Below are 23,538 nucleotides of genomic sequence, written 5' to 3'. Positions count from 1 at the left end.
ATCCATCCTGCTGCACAGATGTCTCTGGCAGTATGACGGAGAGAATCTTCTTTTACGCCAAATTCCATCTCAATGCACTTCTATCCCTTGCAGAATCCCTTCGAGGGCGGCCATGCGCTTGCGATGCGTCAAAGCAACCAAAAGCTGGCAGCCTCAATTGGGCTATTTTCATCTGCTTCGACGATGGGATCGAATGGGTCTTTCGATCTCCGCGTAGTGGCCACGACGCAATCGTTGGTGATGAATCCGCTTCGAAGATGCTTATTAGCGAAGCCGCTACATTAAAGTATCTAAGGGCAAATAGCTCGGTTCCTATTCCGGTAGTTTACGCATATAGGTATCAATTGATACTTAGTCTTCCTTTCCCTTGATTTTGGTGGTATTAACTTTTTCCTAGTGGCTCCCGTGACAATGATATTGGGGTGCCGTATATACTCATGAGCAAGGCTCCTGGCCGTCCTCTCTCAGAATACGACTGGACCCAGATTTCCCGCCAAATACCTGGGTATCCATCACTCCACCCACTACTACCTCTCTCTGACCAGGGTAGAGAGAAAGTTATGAAACAGCTAGCAGCCATAATGGAACAGCTATCAAAGATTCGCTTTGAAAAGATCGGTTCCCTTTTTGAGGATGGCGATGGCCACTATTCAATTGGCGAGTGCCTCTCCCCGTCACTCCTTTGGCAGTGGAGGGATGAGCTTGATGGAATAGACCGCGGCCCATTTATTGAAGAGGACCGGTATTTGGACTCTCTTGCCTCAGCGTTTGTGTCCCATGCTAGGGAGCTTCCACTTAGGCCTCATGCCTTTTTCGCTCCAATTCCCGATCCTTCCGAATATCCCAACTGGGCCAGCTATAAAGCAGCAGTTAGCCGATGGAATGACTTTGTGGTAGTTGGTGAGAAAATCGACAACAGCAAGAATCGGCTTTCCTATTGTATCGCCGGCCAGTTTCTGCGTGAAATGATTCCTCGCCTTTCTACCGCCAATGGTTTTTTCACTCTCCCTCATCCGGACCTCCATCCTGGCAATATATTCGTTGACGAAAATCTCAACATCACATGTATTATTGATTGGGGCTCTGCATCATCAGGTCCCATTACCGGGCTCCTCGCTGCGGCAAGAATGGGGAACTCAGTCTCGCCACCTTCGGAGTTGCTCATTACTGCCTTCAGATCAGGCTTTGGCGAAGGATCACAGCTCGGGCCCGACTACTGGGAGAATGCTAACATGGTCTGGCATTTTCATCAGCTGGTTCGTATGCTTTCCATACAAGACTACACGCTCTTTCGAATCCTATATGAACTTGTTTATAAGGTGGAAGATGGAGGCGTTGATATCCCCAGGCTCTTCTACGAACGAGCCAAACGGGAGGATAACAGGCAGCTCCTTTCTGAACTGAGCGGAGATGACCTTTCGGAAGAGGATGTAAAGCAGGCAGAGGATGCTGCATTCCCCAGTGACCGGACCATCAAAACTAGTAGACTCGCAGTTGCACGGAAGTTAACGGTGGTGTCGGAACTCAACCACAGGCTTCTCGCAGACGAGAGGTTGTGGCGATGGATTGAAGTTGTCTTAGAGCAGGGCAACTCCGAATGACATCCCCTGGCCGATGGCGATCGGTACAAAGCATCTCGAAGTGTGAAATTGGGGATTTTTGCCCATTTACAAGTACCATCTAATTACAACCGTAGACCTACTTCGTAGGTCCGCAGGTAATGATTTCCGGTTCCTCCTTATTTGGACACAGCTGATGTCGGTACCTGAATTGGAATGGATGAAATGCAGCACTCATACTGTACAGTTCATGCTGCAGGGAGATTTCGCCGATCTCAACCTCTCGTCTTCTGCACGTTGCAAATCCTCTGCCATATCCGTCTGCAGTATGACAGCACATGGACTCGTGGAACCCACCCGCGACGGACGGCAATGGTAATCAAGAACAAGTACCTTTGTACCTCGGTACTGACAAGGTTCGAAGTACTTTGTACAGTCTGTTGGCTCCACGTCACAACGCAGATGGACGAATCAGCACCCCAAGCGTGCGATATTACCCCTTCCCACCAGGTTAGGCTTTCCCCAATCTTGGTCAGACCAGGAGGCGATCAATTGATATCAATTCCCTCTTGGCGGGCTTAAGAAAAGATCTCCGGCCTTGGAAAGGGGAAAGACAGCCAGACAAGAAACCTCGATCTTCGTGTCTGGAGTACCGCCGAAGTCTATCGCCGAACCTACTTCATAGATACCGCCCCGTTCCACTTGTGCCACTGCTAAAGAACAAATCGCCATTTCGTCGAGCATGGTTTTACAATTTAGGGAACCTTCCAAAGCTTTATATAGTAAACACACAAGTCCTACCTCGCAAGTTTCGTCGTCCGTGACGGTTACCGCAGAACCAACCATAAGAAGATTCTTTTGCCTTGCTCCATCCAATGTGTGGCAGTGGGCAAGGTTTAGATCTGATTGCCGTTCGGTAGGACATCTACTGTTATTCGCCATGTCCCAATCTTCATGCCTGCAACCCAAGGACAGATGCAAAGGCATATCCGTGCCAGAGAAAACAGTGTGATGCGCATGTCGTTGATAATATATTACTTGGGGTCGAAGAGTGTTAAGCGTGACTTGTTGAGGCTCCACGGCTTTTGTTTCTCAATGCTGGAATGAGAGCAGGGCCCCACAGCCGTCATCAATTGGTCCACTGGATCTACATTAACGGTCGTCTCGAATTGACTGACAACTGACAACATCAGAACAGACGAAGTAGAATTCAAGCCTTCTAAGGAATATGTCCATGCATCAATTTGTCTGTCCACCGTTTGGGGTTTGAATAGCTCCGTTCTTGTTTCAATATAAGGTTTTCCTGTAACAAATTTCGATGTGAAATTTTAGAGATTTTTTTCTATTCGTTCATGTTGAGCTTGTGACCGGAGTCTGATGGGGCACCAGGAAACGATGGGCAAATTTTGATCCCCTGTCGCGCCTCAAATTTGCGCCACGGTGGGCGCTCCCGTCCGTTCCACCACTTCCGGGCCTTGGTCACAATTTGATTGCGCAAGTGTATTAATTTGCTTCGTACCAAGTATTGCGGTATTCCACACCAGTCTGCGTGACAGGCAAAGGAGCAGGACAACAGCGCACCTCAACCAAAACGCACCACCCATACTGATACGGGCAAGCCTGTTCCTGTTCCTTTGACCAACCATCGCCGCTGCAGACCTCTAAGCCTGCGAATGACCCGACGGTAGTACAGCCAGAGCCCGATCTCTGTTCCTCGATACCCGAGGCGTCGACTTACCCTCTCCTCCGCCCGTTCCGACGACTCCGGCGCAAGCTCCCCATCGCGATCCGAGACCCAAGATGGGATGGTTTACAGACCTCACGGGCGTTCTTGCCCCGGCATTTATCGTCATGTCGCCGATTTTGTCCTACGGCGACCAGGCTGTATCGATGCATAGGAACAAGTCGAGCGCGGGCTTTTCTCTCGACATTCCCCTAATTATGCTCGTGGCTTCGCTCTTAAAGTTGGTGATATCCCGCCGATGCCCGAACAAGGATTGAGAAAAATAAGAGGGAAAAAAAATGGCATCAGCGCCGTATCTTACAAATAGGTTGGAGGCTAATTGATGTGCGGCTTTAGAATCTTCTACTGGCCCAGCGCGCGTTTTGAAGGAAGTCTCCTCGCCCAGGCGGTCCTGATGGTCTTCATGCAAGTTGCTTTGCTCAAGATTGCGCTCGATCACCGTCCTCCGCCGTCCTCGAAGGGCGGGGAGGCTGCTACTCCCTTTGCCGGCGCTACCGAGCCACGGTGGGCGTACTCCAGGCCCTACAACTTTTGGCAATGGCGATCGCCCAAACCGTAAGGAATTTTCCTCGTGTTCTTTTCTTCTTTTCTCTGTTTTCCTGGGGTGAAGACACTAGGTGGGATGGGGCTCTAACATGGAAAAAATTTAACACAAAACCAGATACTGGAATTTCTTGCTTTACCTCTTCGTCGCATTGGTCTTGTGCGAGTTTCTTCTATCCCCCTGGGGTACCGTCTACACCGGCTACGCATCGATCCTGGGATACATGGGCCTTGCCATCGAGGCGACCTTGCCCATCCCCCAGATTCTCGCGAATACGCAGTCTCAGTCCTGCAAGGGCTTCCGCTTCTCCGTGCTCGCTAGCTGGCTCATCGGCGACAGCATGAAGATGTTTTGGTTCTTCACGACTCCCGGCACGATCCCCTTCGCTTTCAAGATGTGCGGCATCTTCCAGGCCTGCTGCGATTCTTTCCTGGGCGTCCAATACTTGATGTACGGCGAGGGCCAGCCCGAAGTGGTCAAAGACCACCTGATGGACGATATTGCGGGCGGTGATTTTTTGGGCCCCCGGCTTGCAAAGGTGTCTTCGACTGAGTATGGTCCAACCCCCACGGGCCGATTTGGCGTCAATGAGGAAAAGTTTTAGCTGATTCGTTGTGCTTCAGGGAGTGGGAGAAAGAGGATCAATGATCTATGACTGGACATGGAAAGTTCTGGGCGTATAGAAACGGCGTTTTATTGTTCACGGCTTGGGGATGGGGGATGGGGGGTGGGATATTGCACACGAATGCATTGTCAATGCCGATATAATCTATATAAATCCATATACAATAGTACTAGAACCCTAATAATGATGAATGGAAGCCCTCCCGTCGGGAGGTGCGAACTTAAGACAATGTCGATGCTCAAGTTTGTCCTCGAGCCCCAAAACAGTCAACTTTCAATGGCAACCAATGGCTTGGCTTTGATATGCCATAGCCAAGACGTCAGATGGACAGGGGTAATTACACCCACCCAGTTGCCAATTGAGTTTGGTGGAGGGCGACGAGTGGTCTGTTGCTTGCTCTGCCCAGGCAGCTCCTCTTTTTTTCGAGGCGTCGTTGCCCCCCTGCATCTCGAACTCTCGACACAGGAGCGCTGCGTTATAGACTGTTAACAGGTACTTAACTCTCTCCAAGGGCAATCTGCATATCACCTCGACAGTACCACAACCAGGGCCTCTAGAATCGCAGAAAATTTCTCTCGAGTTCCTGCTGCTCATTTTGAACCAATATTCCCCGCAGTAGTGCGGAAAAGGAGAGAGAACAGAATTATTGGAAAGTTCGCTGTTTTGCGGCCAAGTAGCATCCATCTAGGCTTCACCAACTCCCTCACACCAGTACGAGTCGAGAGGCGATTCTCCCCAGCCACCCCATTTTCCCAGGCAGGCACCACTCACCTCTCCACACACTCGCACCTCTGCCTCGCTCTCCTGAGGCCCTCTTCTCATAGTTGCAAGTATTCTTGAGCAAATACCTTCCATCAAAACCTTCGCATTGTGCGGGTGTATTAATTGCTCGGACCGTTTCCAGACTAGACCGGAGCTACGGGTACGGTTCGGATTATCTCGACCTCGACTTACACGGATCCAATCCCTACAACAAAAAGTCGGCTTCAGCACCCAACTCGGCTAAGAGAAGGACAGGGGATCATTTCCCCTGCTCTCAAGCACGTCGAGTCGAGAAGGAGAGAATTGTTCGGCGAGTAGAGGTTCAACCACGAGCGCCTTGGATCTCATCCAGGCACATCTCCCGGTTTCTTTATTAGGCTCTTCCGCCAGCCCAGACTCTAGCGAGCGCGCTTTCAAGTCAATATTGGTTTGGCATCGCCGCATACAGTCGCATCGCCAGGGTCTATACTACCCATTGGGTTTGGTTGCGAGCGCATCGCACCCTGAAGATCGGCTTCCATAAACGAAACCCCCACGGCCGCATCTCCAAGAAATCTTACCCCCAATCGCGCTCCTACGAGCACGCCGTTTATTACCCAATTCGGTAGGTCAGTCGCGAAACAGGAATCAACTTGTCTAGTGTCGGGTTGAGATCTTGAACCGAAGTCGATTGCAGCTTCCTCTCATAGAGTCGGGGGCGCCTTCCGTAGTTTGATCCGTCTGGACTGTGTTGGAATAAAAGCTCGTCATCCCGGCATCTCTTGAGTTCCAACCTCCACATCTCTCCATCTCCTTTACCAACTCTTCATCCGAGCTTGGCCATCAAACTCACGCATCGCAACAGCATCATCCACACTCGATTTTGAGAACTCGAGCTCTCAACCCCGACTAGTCCTTCGCTCCGACGAGGCCATCATCTCCCTGTACTCTTTAACTCGCATTCTCAGAACGCGAGTTGGCAATAGCCTCTCCCAAACCTCATTCTTCCTCAGTTCTTCCAAGTAAGTGAGGTCTCTGTCCACTCGCTCCTTCCTGCCTTTCTACCAAGCGCTCTAGCTTCGCGACTTCCTCGGCGCCACTCTCATCCTCGTGCCTCGTGCCTCGCTCTTTTGCCTTCTATCTTCCTTCTGTCACCTTGTCTTCTCATTTCCTCTCTCAACCTCGTTCTAACTTTCGCATTCCATCAGTCATCCTTACCTCCCCTCTCGTTTATCGCCAACTTGGCTCCTTTGCTTCGCACAACCATCGTACACTACACCGCGCTCTGGTAAGCTTTCGAGTCATTTGATACTAATTTCATGAGCCTCACCTGGGTCTTTTCCAAGTATTAGGACAGTTTCTAACGTCTCTCAGGATCCCACAAAGACCAAGATGGCTCCTACGACTCCCAAAACGAACTTCAGGACTTTCGACGTCCAAGCTCGCCTCCTCAGGGCCATTGTTGCCGCCCATCCTGAGGTGAAGTGGAACTACAAGGGTAAGTGCTGTTCTTCCGTATTGTTAACCTAGCCCTCTTTCTTTTCTTCCCTTCTGTTGGCCCCGGGTCCTTCATATTTCAACACATCCCATGCCACTCTCCCTTCACGGCGATAGCCCACCCGACTTGATCTAGTTGTTCCCACGCGGTCTCCCCCTTTCCCCTAGACTGGATTCTGATTACTTGAGCTCAGACATCGTCAAGTCTTATGGTTCTGACTTGAACGAGACCAAGCTGGGCCACCGAATGCGCCACCTCAAGACGCAGGCCGAGATTATCAGACGCGGCTTGAAGGAAGGTCACGATCCCAAGGATATGCCTACCGAAGCCAACTTTCCGAAGGATCAAAATAAAATTGACCCAAGTATGGGCTTTCACCTCATTTTCCTTTCGTGTTTTCTATCACAGCATCACACTCACAGCAGCCACCGCCTGTCGTTTCACTAAGCTAACCACTATTCTCTCGTAGATATTTGCAAGTACTTCGGAGAGTCCACTCCTGATGGTATCCAGTTTCAGTTTAGGACGATCAAGAAGGATGCGGCCACGCTTCGAGCTGCCGCGGAGAGTGGAAAAGACCCGACGACTGCTCTCAGCATGAACCCGTCAACGCCATCGTCCCGAGCTTCGGCGAAGTCGACCCCCACGACGGGTCGCTCCCGTGCCACTCCCAAGTCTACTTCGCGCAAGAAGATTGTTTCGACTCCCTTGAAACGTGAGTTCAGCGATTCTGAAGAGGAGGATTCGGAAGAGGTTGATTATAAGGCTCGCGACCTCACCCCGACGCCCACCGCTCGTCCGGCCCCCAAGAGGCAGAAGTCGGGATCTGCGACTTTCGACATGACGTCGGAGAGCTCGGAGAGTGTCTTCACCCCAGCTAGCCAGTCCTTCCCTGCCGGCTCTGACGTCGATACTAAGGCCACTCTGTCTCAGTCCTTCTACGAGACGGACAGTTTCGAGAGTGGAAACTCTATGAACTCGACACTTCTAGCTCCAGAGGATGTGCACAAGTACCACCAGGACCTCTGCAACTTTGAGATTTAAGCTATGGGGTTCGCTATGGCTCGAATGAGTTTCGAGTCCATTCAGTTATTCTTTGGGCGAAGTACCGGCCTCTGTGACGAATCTCTTTTGTGTGATGGACGGCGTTTTATGGATTATGGCGGACACAGGGTTTCCTTTTTTTCAACGCCATTTGACGTTTCTTTCTTTTCTTTCTTTTGTCTCTCTTCAAAGCACGGCCTTTTAGCGACGATACCATCCGTGTCAGCTCGATTCTTTTCGAGGACTGGCTGCATATCTTCGCTTTATACCTCACCTCACGTCTTGTTTTTTTTTTACTCCACACTTGTTTTCTGGACATGAGAGGGAGGAAAATGTACTCTAGCTAGGAACTGGTCACCTAGGGGAAATGGTTGGCCCAGAGATGAATGGAACAGGTTCGGTTTCGCGGATGTATGCAAACAAGCAACCAACGGTTTCTTATGGCACCTGCAGGGTAACACATCTCAAGGGCATTATTGATTTTCGTCTTGCCATCACTGAATGGGGTGCCATGACCGTGGACATTGAATGATATATGCAGCTTGTCGACCAAACCCGATCTTGATCAACAGCTAGTTCCTGGCTCGAGGACATTATAGTAATAACATTGATGTTACCCTTACTCCTTTCGAGAACTATGCGCTTTGAAACCTTGATTCTCAAAACAATCCGAGGCGGAGTCTCGGAGTCTTTGATTGTGTGACTTTCGTGTTGCTCGAGCTCAACTGCCGTGATGTCCCTTGATGCTGTCAAATATTGGGTGAACGAAACTTTTCTATACTATCGGTGGAGTGATTCTTAGTGCTCAATGCTATCTGGTGTAGGTAGAAGATTGTGTGTGGTCTAGACCGGAATCGAACTGCCTCCGTCCAGGCTTCAGTCTTTGCCGTCAATCAGAGCTGAGGCTTCAAAAACTTCACCCTACGGTCGAGATACCAGCCGTAACATATGTCAGTATATCTGTGGGTTTTCCATACATACCCTCCCAGGAGCTTTTCCAGCTGGGTTGCCTTTTCGAGAGAGTATGATGGACCTCCTTGGTCCCACCTACCGCTTCTATTCTGATTTCTCGACTCTCTTCAAAATTCAACCCCGTTTAAGCACAGTAGGCGCTACTATCATCTCCGAGTGCCGTCCGCACCATCTTGGGACCTGCTCACCATCGTAACCGCCCAGGGTAGCATAAGGCCGGTTTTGTCTCGCCATAGAAACCGGCTGAGTCTACCTAGGAGTGGTGCGATTCGATTCATTGGTGTTTAATACATCTATGAAACCCAGACTCTTTACTCTTCCCTAGGCATAGGACCCGTTGCCTTCACCTTGGAAATTAACGTTGGCCTCGGACCCTTTTCAAGTATATAACAAGATTCAACCATACATTAAGGCGGGCTAATCAAGTAGGGCGGCAGAAACGTTCAAGATGCTTCATGCGCGCCTCCTTTCCCTGATATCAATGCAAAGCACGAGTCATTCACTAAACATCCACCAGCAAAGAGGGAAAAGGCCGCATCTTGCTTGTTGTTCCACTTGCAACTCCTCGTTTGTTTCAGTTAAATAAACATTGAACCGGTGGTATTGATTCCATCTACGTATCCTCATCCGCTATGCGTTTTGTACCATGACCAATCTCCCCAAAAACTTCCCGGTGAAATTTGCTCTATCCTTTCCCATTTGCTCATCATTTCTTCCTTATGCAGAGAGTCCCATTTTGGCTCCCGAAGCGACCTACGCCTCCAGGAGTTTCCAAAGCGCCTCCCCGTCAATAAACTCATGGTGTATAATATTCACCAGCCAATAATCCTTCCTAATCCCATCGAGGAACTTTTCGCTCGCGGATCCCTTCCCGTAGACCCTCGCCCACTCAGCCCAGATACCGAAGGCCTCCTCGCTCCAAGCGCGGAAACTAACCTCCTCTATGATGGTGGGCGTGATGATTTCCTTGCCGGGGAAGACGCCCCAGGTGACAGCGTTGGTGCTAGGCGTGGCGGTTTCGCCGGGGGGCACGTCGTCCGAGGTCTCGAAGTCGCCGTTGGCGTTCGCGGCGTAGAAGGAGATGGACTGGGCGACGGCCGGGTCGCGGATTTTGGCGCGGAGGGCGGTCCAGTCTGCCGAGGGGAGGAAGAACTCGACGAACGCCTTTTGGAAGACGAATCCGTTTTCGGGACCCCAGCCGAAGGTGGGGTCGGAGGAGCGGCGGCCGTTGACGGCGGGTTGGGACGCAACGGTCCACCAGCCTTTGTTGTTGAGGTTTACGAGGTGTTTCTGGATGGCGTTGGTTTCGGGGAGGAGGCCCTCTTCGCTCCAGGGGATTGCAGTGAGGGTGCCCTGGAGGTGGCGGAGGAAGATGTCGTTGATGTTGTCTACAGAGGTGGGTGCACCCCAGAGCTGGACGGCTTGGGTCGTCGACATGTGCAGGCTTACGCCGTAGCCGTCGATTTCGCCGTAGGCGGGCGATCGGGCGTCGCCCCACCTGCCGTTGGGGAAGTCGTCCCAGGTGGCTTCGCGACCGAGGACGCCTTCGCCTTCGGATATGGCGAGGGTGTTGGCGCGGGTGTTGACGGGCTCCGCGGGGATACCGGCCTCCTGGGCGCTGGCTTCATAGTCAGGGTTCATCACCTCGGCTCCAGAAACGATTACTCTGTTACGAGGATCCGAGCCGACTGTCGAGAGGCGGCGGGTACTGCTGCGGGCGAGTTCATTGGCGCCGTTAACGCCATTAACACGGACCACGGGGATAGGCTCGACGCCTCCAACCGCCACGTCGTCCTCCTCGTCGCTGTCCGACTGCGGGATAAGATGGGTCCTCTCGAGAATAAAGGAGACGGCCTTTTCGAGGTTCAGGGTGTAAAAGTGGAAACCCTTGGGCCCTGGCGTCCTGTCCTTGATCTTCTTGACCTTCTCGACGATCTCGCTGACGATGTCGACACCCACTGATTTGACCTTTTCGTCGTCTCCCTTGACCGCATCTAGCCTCTCCATGATCGAGTCCGGAACAGAAGCGTGGCTAAGTTTTGTCGTGCGCTTGATCATCTGGTAACTTTGGATGGGCATGAGGCCGGGAATAATGGGAATAGTCTTGAAGACCCCGCTCGGGTGCTCCCGCAGAGTCTTTTCAAACTTGTCGTACGCTTCTACGTCGAAGAAGAGCTGTGTAATGATAAAGTCTGCACCGGCTTGGACCTTCTCAACGAGGTAGGGCAGGTCGTATTCTAGGCTTTGCGTCTCGGGTGCGCTTCCATCAGCATGGCCCTGGGGATACGCCGCCACGCCAATGCAAAAATAGTCGCCGTAGGTAGCCCTGATGTACTTGACCAAGTCGACAGCCCAAGCAAAATCCGTCACCTCGTCATCATCAAGGGCCCTGTATTCGTCCGGCCGGGGAGGATCGCCTCGCAGGGCTAGGATGTTACGAATACCGAGGGCCTTGGCGTCTTCCAATGCCCTGTCCAATAAGCGTCGGCTCATATTCGTACACGTTAGATGAAGGCAAGTGGTAAGGCCAAGCTCCCGCTGGCAGATCTCGGCAAGGTCGAGAGACTTTTGGGCTGTTGAACCGCCGGCGCCCCAGGTGACATTGACGAAGAGGGGCTTCAGGGCACGCTCCATGCGGTCGAGCCGGTCGCGCAGGTTAGAAAAGCCCATGGCGGTCTTGGGCGGGAAGAATTCGAGCGACGTATAGGTCGCGTCGGGCGGTAGGGCCGCTATCTTGTTTGTGATTTTGTCCATGGCGGCGGCCTGACGATATTTGGTGATGTTGGTGATGTTTGGTGGGGGCGGGGGAATTGGAGTTGAGGTTATCACTGGTCAAGATGTTGATATCAATGGTACCTGAGAAAGGGAAACGACGGCAAAAAAAGCTTGACTGCGATATCAGGCTTATTAAGTAGTTCAAACCAACTAAAATAAGACGAGCGATACTCAAAGGAGCGAGGCCAAATTGTTTGAGTCGAATTGGCGAGTTGGATGTATGATGCAATGGACTAAAATCAAGGCCAAATGCTCAGTGAGAAGAACCAGAGAGGAAAGAAGCTCTCCAGGGATCGTCGGAGGGGTCCTGAAGTTGGGGGAATTGGAGCAGTTAGAGCACCACAGTATTTTCCGATTTCGGGATCTCGGATTCAGAAGGCTTAAAGTTGCTGTCCGGGATCCAATAGCTTTCCGGCAGTTTTTTAGACTGAAGAACAAGCAAGCCACAGCGGCAAATCGGAGGTAGCGACAGGGGGATAAAGGGAAAGCTGCGGGAAGAAATGCTTAACAAAGAACAGGGGGAGATGAGTGGAGAATGGAAGTGAGTGTGGACGGAGTTTGAGAGACTTGGAGTTGATTAAGTCTGACAAGAAAGAACTATGGCTATTGCTGTAACCCGAGAATTGATTGATGTCTGTACATGTCCGAGGTAGCACTTGTAGTCTCTTATATAGATCAAAGACTAGAGGGCTAGAGAAGGGACCTTCCGTCTTAAAGAGAATATGGACTTTGAGCCGATAGGGGAGACAGAAGAGACAGAAGAGAAATGCCGAAGGTAAGCATCGCATGTCAATATCATAACTCTCCGCGGGTTCCTTCTCGCCTATGTATTCTCATGTCTGATCGTAGGGAGTCTCGTCGTGGCCCGTGGGCGTGGAGTTCAATCCCAATATTGCATCTCGTATGAAGAAGCAAGTGATTCCGAAACAAGCAGCTGGACCCTCTTCGTTATATCAATTCTCGCCCACGCGACCCTGTCCACCACCACGTCGACATCGACACCTTGGTGTGAAGCTCTAAGTTGCCTCCCACGCTCGCGCAATGCACGATACTACACTATACCCATCTCCAGACGCTCCAGAACAATGAGGGTTTTAATTCCCTGTCCATTTGCTGGAATTGAACTTGCTGCCATTGGCGTTTCTGGCCGGACCCTTCCCTTCGAACTCCGGCCTGTCCCACCATCTCCAAGCACCCCGCACGACAACCAGATCGTTCTTGGTGGGGGTTTCCTGTTCTGGTTTGTCATAGCGAACGGAAAGCCCTGCAGATGTACGCGGGCGGCAGCGCATTTTTCTTGGTAATTTTTAACAATAGGTAATCAAGTGGTACTCTCAGTCCCAATTTAATTCAATCCCATTGGGTCCAGAGATGCACTGATGGCGGGGGGGAAGCCTGCATGACGTCACGTGTGCTAAGGAGCACTTGTGGCTTTCCCTCTATTTTCCTGTGGCGCATCGTCGAACTGCCACATTTGGTACCTTGCAGCCGGCTCGGATTGGCTCTGGCGCGGGAGAACAAGTCTGACTGGTCACTAAAAAAATAAATTTCGGACCGCTACAGGCTACCTCGACCTTCTGTCGGTGTGGTCTGACTAGCTTCAACTCACCGTCCACACACACCAACACAGCGACGAGCCGCAAAACCCTGCGGAACCCAACAAACACCCCCCGTGTTTTGACCATGATACGGCCTCAATGCAGCTACTAATCGGAACATCACTGGTCAGCTCCCCGGCGAGCTGCAGGGCCTTGGCGCGTCGGAGTTTTGTCTCCCTTGTCAGGTGCTCTCCGGAGCGCCCTCACACAGCTGCACTTGCTCCCCGCCGAACCACGTTGCGCCACGCCCGACTCTACGCAACCGCAAGGCTCGATCTGCCGGCTCTGGACCGAAAATGGCGAGAAACTTGGTCGAAATCCGAACCGAAACCTCACTCGGCCAAGAATGAAACTCAATTCGTCCTTCCCATGTTCCCCTACCCCTCCGGTAACCTCCATCTCGGCCATCTTCGCGTCTACACGATTGCCGATGTCGTGGCTCGCTTCCGAAGGCTACAAGGTTACGATGTGCTCCTGCCAATGGGCTGGGATGCCTTTGGTCTGCCCGCTGAGAATGCCGCGCTAGCTCGAGGACTCCCGCCCGCCGGATGGACGAAGGACAACATTCAGAAGATGAGAGATCAATTGCAGCACATGAACGCCAGCTGGGACTGGGACAGGGTATGTGCTTATCTTCTCTCACCGCTTGTTCGGTTGTGGTCATCGCGGCGAGGACCGACCGTCAGCTAACTCTTTGCCCGGACGCCGTCTTGCAGGAAATAACAACGTGCGACCCCGATTTCTACAAGCATACCCAAAAGCTCTTCTTGATGCTGCATGAGCGTGGCCTTGCCTACCAGGCCGAGGCCGAAGTCAACTATGACCCCGTCGATAAGACTGTTGTCGCAAACGAGCAGGTAGATGCCAATGGCTGCTCTTGGAGATCCGGAGCCAAGGTCGAGAAGCGAAGGCTTAAGCAATGGTTCCTCCGCATATCGGAATACCGAGAGGCGCTGCTCCGAGACCTCTCAATTCTCGAAAAGAACAACGCCTGGCCTGAAAGAGTGCTGTCTATGCAGAAGAATTGGCTTGGAAAGTCGACCGGTGCTATGGTCAAGTTTCCCATCATGGCCATGGGACATGACGTGCATTCCTCCGTTGAGGTTTACACAACGCGCCCCGACACCTTGTTCGGCGTCCAGTATATTGCTCTAGCATCCACGCATCCTATTGTCCAGAAACTCTCGAAAGTAGACCCTGAGTTGCAGGCCTTCTTGGACACATTACCTGGTCTGCCGCCTGATTCCAAGGTTGGCTATCTTTTGCCGCATATCCGCGCCGTAAATCCTCTTGCATACCACGAGCATACTCCCGACGCGACTAAGGAATCACTCCCGGTTTATGTTGCGCCTTACGTGCTCGGCGATTACGGCGAGGGTGCCGTCATGGGTGTACCGGCCCATGATGTCCGTGACCATGCCTTCTGGAAACAGCATCGATATGACGAACCCGTCCGCGTTGTCCTCGCCGCATCGGAGGATGAGTCCACGACGGCCCTTCCGAACGACCCCTTTGTCAATCACGGTATCATGACGGCAGGCAGTGGCCCATTTAAGGGGAAATCCTCGGTTGAGGGTGGCAAGATGCTCATTGCCATGCTGGAGGCCGCGCATCTTGCGGCTCCAGTCGAGAAGTGGAGGCTTCGGGACTGGCTTATCAGCCGTCAGAGGTATTGGGGCGCACCGATTCCCATCGTTCACTGCGGTACCTGTGGTCCTGTTCCCGTGCCCGAAGAACAGCTGCCAGTTGAGCTTCCCGAGGTCGACAATCATTGGAAAGAAGGGAAACCCGGAAACCCTCTCGAGCATGCCAGCGATTGGGTGAACACCAGTTGTCCCAAGTGCAACGGGCCTGCCAAGAGAGACACGGACACGATGGACACTTTTGTGGACTCAAGTTGGTACTTTGCTCGCTTCGCCGATCCCAAGAACAAAGACCAGCTCTTCTCCAAGGAAGCGGCAGAGAAATATCTACCCGTCGGCACATATATTGGCGGCATTGAGCATGCCATCCTACACTTACTCTACTCTCGGTTCATTTACAAATTCCTAAGCACCACTCCCCTCTTCCCCAATCCCCAAGATCCATCCGAGACGACTGCCGAGCCTTTTGCGCGACTCATTACGCAGGGAATGGTTCAAGGCAAGACGTATTCCAACCCCGACACCGGAATATTCCTCACACCTGATGAGCTCGACTTGTCGGACCCACAGACACCGAGGGTCAAGTCGACCGGTGCCGTTGCAAACATGACGTATGAAAAGATGTCCAAATCCAAACACAACGGGGTAGATCCCACTGGGTTCATTGGAAAATACGGTGCCGATGCCACTCGCGCCCACATCCTCTTCCAAGCGCCTGTCAGCGAGGCCTTGAACTGGGATGAGGAGAAGATTTCTGGTGTCACCCGCTGGCTGTCCAGACTATACAACTATGTCGGTACACTGGATAAACCCGACAGCAACGCGGTAGATATTTCGGCCAAGGGTTTCCTCGAGGAACAATCGAAGAAGCTAGGGTCCATGAGCGCCGATGAGCTTGCTCAATGGGATACAGATGCCCAAGTCTGGCGCGACGTGCAGAAGACGATCTCCTCCGTGACCTCTTCATATAGCGAGGTCTATGGGCTCAACACAGTTGTGTCGGATCTCATGAGCCTAACCAACACACTCGTCGAGAACGAAGCGAGCCCCGCCATCCGGCGTGAGGGCCTCTCAGCTCTCCTCAAGATGATGGCACCCATAGCTCCCGCCTTTACAGAAGAGTGCTGGAGCCAGCTCCACCCCTCGTCCGGCTCGATCTTTTCCTCTGCCACTTTTCCGACCCCCGATGGCACCCTGCCCCTGTTGCAGCCACGACAGCGAAAGTGCGCCGTGCAGATCAAGGGCAAGCTGAGAGCCGTCGTCGAGATCCCGCCTCCACCGGCGGATCTTAAAGATGACGCGCTCAAGGAGTGGATCGTTGAGGAGATCTTGAAGACGGAGGAGGGAGCGGCTAAGTTGTCTGGGGGTGCGTCTGATATTAGGACAGCGAAGAGGGTTATTGTTGTACGTGGCGGATCTACTGTAAATTTTGTACTATAGATGTATCAATGTATACTAGGACGAGGCGGATAGACCTGGTGGTTTTGAGCAGACAGGCTTGCATCGCGAGAGGAGTTGGCACAATATATCCATGATTTCTTATACAGAATTATACGAGCTCCTTGCAAAACCTGGAGGATAGAAAGATGGCCGCTCTGGTCGTCTGGGAAGACTACATATTATTGCTGCAGCTCATACTCGTTGTCCCTTCACACACTCTAGTCCTCTAGCATATTGACCAGCGTCGACAAGGTGATTCGTAGACTTTACCACGGTACCCATCCTTGATGAAGAGAATTGTTTCCCTTTATAAATTTTTTGTATAAATTAACCTAAACGTATTCATCAATTGATTGTCAAGTATAATTTTCAAACACACCACCCAAATGATTGCGACTTAATTTTTTTGATATTGCGGTGGTTGAGGCTCTCAAGATCCAACAAACCTTAAATCCGCCCATTATCTCCGCCCAAGCAGCCCGTTCCTAAGCTGCCCCAACATCAACATCGCATATCCGACAACCAAACCCAAATTAAAGAACAACACCACGCGATAAAACAAACAAACCAATCCCAAAGCCAAAATGCCCGACCTATCCCGCCGAAACCCCTCCAACGCCCCCAACCAAGTCCGCACGCGCGCCGCGCCCCCTCCCACTGCCGCCAGCGGCGTCCGCCGCAACCTCTTCCAGAGCCAGCTGACGCGCCGCCCGACACCGTCCTCGGCCTCCACCTCGACGGAGACCCTGCGTCTGGATAGCTGCGTTGACGTTCTTTCCGACTCGGACGAAATTGTCGTGAGGGATAAGCAGGGCGAGTTGGAGGTTGGGGAGGCTGTTGCGTTGGGGATCGCGGGGGAGGACGAGGAGGATGGGGTTGTTGATGAAAGGGCTGAGATGGAGAGTAAGAACGACTATATTCGCCTCGATGGGATATGTTAAGCTTACGCGTTTTCTTACTTCTAGAGGAGAGACGGCGGTTGGCGGAAGCTGTAAAGCTTTATCAGATTAATCATAATGCGGTGGCTGATCAAACTGAAGGTGTGTCCTTTCGCGAGCGTTTGGAAACGAGGATTGGAGGTATGATGGCCTAACATACATGTGGCTTCGATTGGAGCAGTTCTTCTAGAATCGGTGAAGGCTAGTCTACGAGCGAAGGTTGTGGCCTTAGCGGACGACAACTGGATGTTTGAAGCGGAACCACAGGCACGTCATTGAACAGTTATGAACAAAAATTATCTCGTCAACGCTTCGAGGCGTTTTTCTATAAGAGGGGTATTATATACAGGCATGGGCAAGCTGCTCATCCACTCCCACCCAAACACCGACAAGAAAAGTCCACGAAAAAATGTGGATTTTCTTCAGTCCAGTCCCTCGGGGGCAGGCGCCTCCACTCGGTTGGCGGGTCTCCTCGCGGGCTGGCTACTGCCACCACCGCCGCTACCAAACAAGCTACCCATCATATCAAACAGCGGATTCGTCTGCCGCTGCCTCCTCACGCCAAAGTACATCTCAGCAATGGCATCAAGCGTATCGAACCACGTACCAGTCTCCTTGAGATGCGTCGCGTACTTGGTAATCAGCTGCCTATAAAGCTCGGCGCTCCCCCTCTGCACGGCCAGCAGGAGCAGCGAGAGGAAGTTGAGGAGCGGTATGCTGGGGAAGATCTTGACGTCGCTGCTCTGGCTGCTGACGTCCTGCACGGAGAGGCCCTTGTTATCTTGCAATAACGCTGAGGTGAAGATGCGGAAGGAGGCGTTCGCCGCACGGACGTTGCCGACGAGGAGGTATGGGATGACCGCGCGGGCGGCGAACTGGGCGGCGAGATGCGGGTCGCTTTCTTTGTACCATTTATATTCCATCCGGGCGAGGATCTCGGGCGAATCCTTGGTCCCTAGCACTAGGTGTCGTTCTGCGTCGTAGGCTTCGTGCTCTTCTGCGTATATTGAACCTACGACGTGGTGGAGTTCGGGGTCGCCGGCTGGGAACTCGCCAAACTTGCTAGACCATCTTATAGAAAAGAAAAAAAAAGAGTTAGCATTGAGTTAAACCCGAGAGTCTTAAGAATAATGTCCATAAAATGCCAGCAGCGCAGACTTACCCAATCATACCACCAATAAACTTCTTCCTCGTCGGCTCCTCACTATCAAATAACCTCAAACACGTCAACAGCCTCCCCTTAGAATTCGCATCCGGCTCCAGCTCCGCCTTCTCGTAGACCTCCACGAGCAAATTGCACAAATCGCCGCCACTGCCCCCCTGGCCCGCGCTCAGCAGCGCCTTCGCAACATTGAAGAGGATGTCCACAGCCGCGTCCCACTTCTTGGCCTTGATATACCTCGCCGCTACGACTCGCGTTTGTTGCTGCGCTTCGTAATACTGCCCCTCTTTGATCTTTTCCTGCAGTCTTGCGACTGTCTTTTCGATGTTGGTGCTCATCGTGGGCCCTTGAGAAGTCGGCGATGCTTTTGGAGACGGGGAGATGGGGGAGTGAGTGTTAGTTTGAGGTAGGGTTCCTTTGCAATGTCGTTTGCTGGCTTTGGGCTCTGTGTCCCTTGAACGACGCAAGCTCCAGCTCAGTGCTTGTTACGCTTGTGGTGGGGCAGGCTTGGTTCCTCCACGTTCCATTGTGGATGATTCTCGGTAAAATATAGATAGCGTGCCCAAGCTACATCAAAGAGCTCTCATCTCTGAAGAGGGCGGCTTTAGTAGCCAGTGACGTTTCAGTAGGGGAAGGAATGAAAGAGAGCTCTGAAACACGTTATCTGTCTGAACAAAACATGAAATTGATATTCGCAAAAAAAAAAAGAATGGAGGCCGAAAAGATAAGACAAAATAGTCGGAAAAGGCAAAAATGAAATGCACGAACCGAGACTCGAACTCGGATCACTTGCTTGGGAAGCAAGTATTCTACCCCTGAACCATTCGTGCTTGTTACTTGACTTGTTACGGTTATTTCGTATTTGACTCTATATACCTCCTGGGCAGGACCGCTGACAGCACCTCGTAGAATAGCGCGATCCTATTGGCAGTAATCTAGCTTTGGACCCCACAAACGTTACACACCTCCATTTCAAACTGCGGGGTTCTTTTCTAGGGAAAGAGGGGTCAAGTGTCGAGGATCAGCGAATCATGGGAGCATCGAATTTCCTATTTTGAGAATCGCTGAATACTGCGGTGAAAGTTTACTTCGTCATTCCCATGCCAAGCATTGAAATGATACCAGCAGGAAGCCATTCGCAGCAAATTCCCACAATTGCTAGACATCTCGCCCTTCCCCCTCTGACCTCAGGCGCATTGGGATGCTGTTCCTTTGGTAGAAGCTGCAGCTCTTGCATTTTGTTGAGACTCGACTTGACGCCAGTTCTCCATTCCCAGCAAGCAGTTGTGCGAACGAGAGGAGCAAGGTGCGAACAGAAACAAGGTCACTCCGCATCGTGCATGTGATAGGTCCCATTTCTTTGCCTGCCCCAAGGTGGACCTCTGCAGCATGCTACCACCTTGTCTCAACACCTTTGACAAGGGCAAGGGAAAAAATAAGTGGAGAGCTATATTATCCGACGAAGCAGGACGAGCAACGTTGAATTGAAGGGCTCCGCATGTTCGTTCTTGAAATTTCTTTTTTTCTTTCTTTTGATGAGGATGGAGTATGCAGATCCTCAAGCTTGTCCCGGGTTAGAGCATGCTGATCATTGAAACTTGGGCTCGACACCTGTGCTTGGGAGTGGCATTGCCTCTGGTGAGACAGAGAGGAAATGATTACATTTCGTGCGTGAACACAGCATTGCACATCCCGACTAAGCCTCTCCATCCTCTCTGCGCCATTGGACAATTCGGTCTTGTTAGAATCAGCTCCAGGGATGGCTTACCCGGGGGTCTCGGAAAAAGGTTTCTTGAGGCAAAACGACGTTCTCGGTCGAGGCCCAGTTTGAGGGTATGGAAGGGCCGCACCGCATCCCACATGGCAAGCTAAGTGGACGAAGCATGCCTCTTCGCTCCGTAAACCCATGTTGCGCGACCTTTCCTGTAGGAAGAAGGGAGATCCATAGGCTGCCGCGCTGCGGGTCGCTCAAAGGGGAAGAATGGCACCAGATGTGGTGGATGCCGGCTTGGGCACGCGCCATCCTTCAGCACGCAGGCGACTGCATTGCCAAAAATACCCGTTAGGGATCAATCATAGGCAATGGTAAAGTTTCAATTGGGCATTCTCGAACCCGGCTAAGCTGGAGGGGTGCAAAAGAAGGAGAAAATGGATATAAACAAGATGGAAAAGAGGCCTAACAAGACTGCACGGAGCTTCGTAGAGCTTCATAGAGCTTTGTTGCAGCTGCCCTTTGTCAACTCAGTCAAGGTAGCATTGAGATATGGGCGACCTAAAGTTAGCTTCAATCCCAAGATAGCAAACGACCAACAGCTCTCTTCCAGATTGGCGAAGCATGAACGTCGGACAGTCTCTAGAAATGCAAGTCAGCCAGCCCGCAGGAGATTCGCTTCAACCTCCCAACGCTGTGTGTGTGTGTGCGGGGCACGAGTATTACGAAGTCGCCAGTGGCAATGATATGGTGGTGCGCAATATGGTATGGCATCATTCAGGCATCAAGCTTGGGATTGGCGAGTGAGATTCAGATCCTTTGTCGGATGATGACGGCCGCTGCATAGTTCAGAGACGAGGTAGCATCGTGGCTGATCATGACGAAAACGGGGAATCTCAATGAAGCAGCAGGAAGGGTCGTACTGCGTAGAACGTTGACTGGCGAGAGGCTCTTGCACTCTTTCTGTAGGCAATAGGAGTGGATCTCGGGTTGTGGGAATCTGAATTGACATTGGCATGATGTTGAAGAGCTTCGACCTACCCCTGTCCTCTCCTTGAACAAGCTCTCGTGGAAAGGGTATTAGTGTAATAGTGTAAATCGAGCTGAACTCCCAATTGCGACCCGGCAATGTGGTTGGACGAGTCGACCGGCAATTATGGATGGTGCCATTCGAAACGCGGAGGAGAGAGTGATATTGTATACTTGTGCTTTATACTTCCTAAAAGTCTTAGCTTCGGATTGAGACGTTGCAACCGAGTCCAGGACAGACTTGAGAGAGCTCGATGATAAGCGAGAAGGCATTATCGTCGCCGCGGGGGGGATCTTTGAGAGCTTTGCCGAGTGACCGGCTCGGCGCAGCAGAACAACTTTGGCCTGTCTCCGGCGTGGAACAGTGGGTTTCAGGGGCCCCCTTAGTAGGGCTCACCACGTCATCGTACAGGCCCGGGATTTCTCCATCGACTTTTGCCAAATGAAGTCGCCCAAATGGATCCTCCATAATAAGCAGAGCAGCGCCAAGTCCGAGTGAAACAGCCGTCTGAAGCTCTAAAATGCTCACAGCTTCCCAGGAATCTACCCTGCCAATGGCAGCGACTGATAAGATGTAAATCAATTGAATAACGGAATGACAAGGCTTGGAAGAGGGAAACAGAAACAGAAAGCGAATCGGAGATCTGGATCTTAGCAGCGGAACTCTCAGCCCCTGCAAAACTTGCCAGGACCCCTCCATCGACAGGAACGACTTGCCATGACAGGAGCCGCACGAGGACAGGCATTCAAGAGAACAGCCCACCCTCATCCGAGACATTTAGGGATACTCTACGAAGTAGTTTAGGACATGCCCCGAACCAACCTCTACTTGTAGGCTTTATTTGTTTAAGACAGGTTGTCTGATCCAATCAACCCAACGATCCGTCAGGCACAGGAATGTATTAGGCAAGGTAAGGGTCCCCTTTTCAGGCACTGCTGCAGAGAAATTGATGGATCGTCCGAACAAGGCAAGAAGCCAATCGCTCTGATCCTCCTCAAGATGAGGTCGCGCAAGAACCACCCATTGAGGCTGAGCAAGGCGAGAATGGACGTCGCCGAGATAGGGGCGACTCTTCATTTCTCCACCGGTCAAGCTAGCACTCGTCGTTGATGTCTCTTCATCGCGTATTAAAACCATGATTTAGGGTTCCAGCCTCCAGGGGGTGGGGTGGAGTGAGGGGTAACACGGAAATAAAAGAAAAATCTAACGATCACGAGGTCGCTACTTGCAGGTTTCTTCTGGGTCTGCGGCGGGGTCAGTAGAGAACTCAAGACACCGAGAAGAGGTGTCTCTAGTGCCATTAACCAGCCACTGATCTTGACAATTGTCTTGTCAATTTTCAATACTTTAAACATGATCCCTGCCGTCGACGCCTTAGTTGCCACTAGCCTGGCACTAATGGCATCCTCAACGTGTTCGAAGTACTCCGTTGTGTAAAGGAAAGGCCGGCGAGGTGAGACACTGGAGTGCAGAATCCATAATGCTGTTGGTGTCAGATTTGTGACACCGACGCCGGCAACGAAGCAGCAAGTGTCTGGGTCTGGTTTGGGCGATATTTCTAACCCCTAAAATGGAGGAGGTGGGTTTGCTCGGCGTGGCTGGGCAGTTGCCCTCACCGGTATGATGCCTCCCAAAGGCTGGTCCAGAAAGGAGCGATACCTATCATGGAGGAACTCGAGGTCTGGTAACGCCGCATCGCTCACGATGAGAAATAGTGCTTCGGTTGGTCCTGCTCCTGTTACAGCCTCACCGAGATGCTCATTCATCCTTCTTTGTTTCTCTTCTCCCTCTTCCTCTTAGGGAAGAGAAGGAAAGTCAAGGGACGGATCGACCTTGCCGAGACTCGTTGTAGGCAACCATCCTCACAAGGCAACTGTCGGACCGTCAATAATTGATATTACCCTATCTTTTCGCCTAAGAGACAGGTGCCGGTCGAATCCTAGTTTACTACTACAATTGTAGTTTCTTCGACTGATGCGAACGATCACATGTCAAGTAGTTATTCCTATAGATTATGGCTCGGGGAGGATCTTTGGCAGACATACAGTCACCTAAATCACGCGGGCTGAAGGGTTTTTCCTTCCTCTTCTGATTCACTAGCACGGGACTGCAAGACAGCACCAAAAGCCTGGCTATTCTGCATATCAAAATAATCTTACCTTTAGACTTTTTTCTGAGTATGTGAGGTTTGTCAAGATCATTCGGTTCAGCTGTTCCTGCATTCGGTTTTGGATGGATGGACTTGCTTGGCGCCTGGTCTCTTCAGATCTTCCCGTTCCCCCTGGAAAGGTCATCAAAAGATCCGGCCTCGTTATTGGGGCAAGCCATCAGCCCTATAACATTCCGAAAATGATCGCGGGAGCTGTTTTTGAAGCTAGCAGGCAGCGGCTCAATGTGAACATGATTGTTTTGGGTGGGCAAGGCTTCAGCGGTCTCTGTCGATCTTGAGACGGCGAATACACGTAGCGAAGTGGGCCAATCGTGACTTCCAATTAACAGGGACAGGGAGTGGCT

The 23,538-nt window shown here is 51.8% G+C and overlaps 4 protein-coding genes and 3 pseudogenes across 4 annotated transcripts; 5 read left to right on the top strand and 2 right to left on the bottom strand.

Annotated features, from left to right (window-relative positions):
- Nucleotides 1-581: 581 nt before the first annotated feature.
- Nucleotides 582-1,601, top strand: SAPIO_CDS9616 (annotated as a pseudogene; the record flags this gene model as incomplete).
- A 1,758-nt stretch (nucleotides 1,602-3,359) lies between these two features.
- On the top strand, nucleotides 3,360-4,451 carry SAPIO_CDS9615 (uncharacterized protein; the record flags this gene model as incomplete). The annotated part of the gene is made up of 3 exons (XM_016790963.1): nucleotides 3,360-3,523; nucleotides 3,640-3,858; nucleotides 3,965-4,451. The coding sequence occupies 3 exons, from the start codon at nucleotides 3,360-3,362 to the stop codon at nucleotides 4,449-4,451; spliced, it is 870 nt and encodes a 289-aa protein (XP_016639473.1).
- Nucleotides 4,452-6,605: 2,154 nt separating this feature from the next.
- Nucleotides 6,606-7,755, top strand: SAPIO_CDS9614 (uncharacterized protein; the record flags this gene model as incomplete). Its single annotated transcript, XM_016790962.1, has 3 exons — nucleotides 6,606-6,711; nucleotides 6,905-7,075; nucleotides 7,181-7,755. 3 exons carry the CDS (start codon nucleotides 6,606-6,608, stop codon nucleotides 7,753-7,755), a joined length of 852 nt encoding a protein of 283 aa, XP_016639472.1.
- A 1,725-nt stretch (nucleotides 7,756-9,480) lies between these two features.
- On the bottom strand, nucleotides 9,481-11,481 carry SAPIO_CDS9613 (annotated as a pseudogene; the record flags this gene model as incomplete).
- A 1,718-nt stretch (nucleotides 11,482-13,199) lies between these two features.
- Nucleotides 13,200-16,325, top strand: SAPIO_CDS9612 (Leucine--tRNA ligase, mitochondrial; the record flags this gene model as incomplete). The annotated part of the gene is made up of 3 exons (XM_016790961.1): nucleotides 13,200-13,721; nucleotides 13,817-16,147; nucleotides 16,203-16,325. 3 exons carry the CDS (start codon nucleotides 13,200-13,202, stop codon nucleotides 16,323-16,325), a joined length of 2,976 nt encoding a protein of 991 aa, XP_016639471.1.
- A 442-nt stretch (nucleotides 16,326-16,767) lies between these two features.
- SAPIO_CDS9611 lies at nucleotides 16,768-17,124 on the top strand (annotated as a pseudogene; the record flags this gene model as incomplete).
- A 419-nt stretch (nucleotides 17,125-17,543) lies between these two features.
- SAPIO_CDS9610 (uncharacterized protein) lies at nucleotides 17,544-18,621 on the bottom strand (the record flags this gene model as incomplete). The annotated part of the gene is made up of 2 exons (XM_016790960.1): nucleotides 17,544-18,192; nucleotides 18,284-18,621. 2 exons carry the CDS (start codon nucleotides 18,619-18,621, stop codon nucleotides 17,544-17,546), a joined length of 987 nt encoding a protein of 328 aa, XP_016639470.1.
- Nucleotides 18,622-23,538: the final 4,917 nt, after the last annotated feature.

The sequence above is a fragment of the Scedosporium apiospermum genome (assembly GCF_000732125.1).
Source record: "Scedosporium apiospermum strain IHEM 14462 chromosome Unknown SEQ_SAPIO_0143, whole genome shotgun sequence".
In the NCBI taxonomy this organism is placed as follows: Eukaryota; Fungi; Ascomycota; class Sordariomycetes; order Microascales; family Microascaceae; genus Scedosporium; species Scedosporium apiospermum.
Note: the sequence above shows the minus strand (reverse complement) of the source record. Positions and strands in the feature narration are given on the sequence as shown.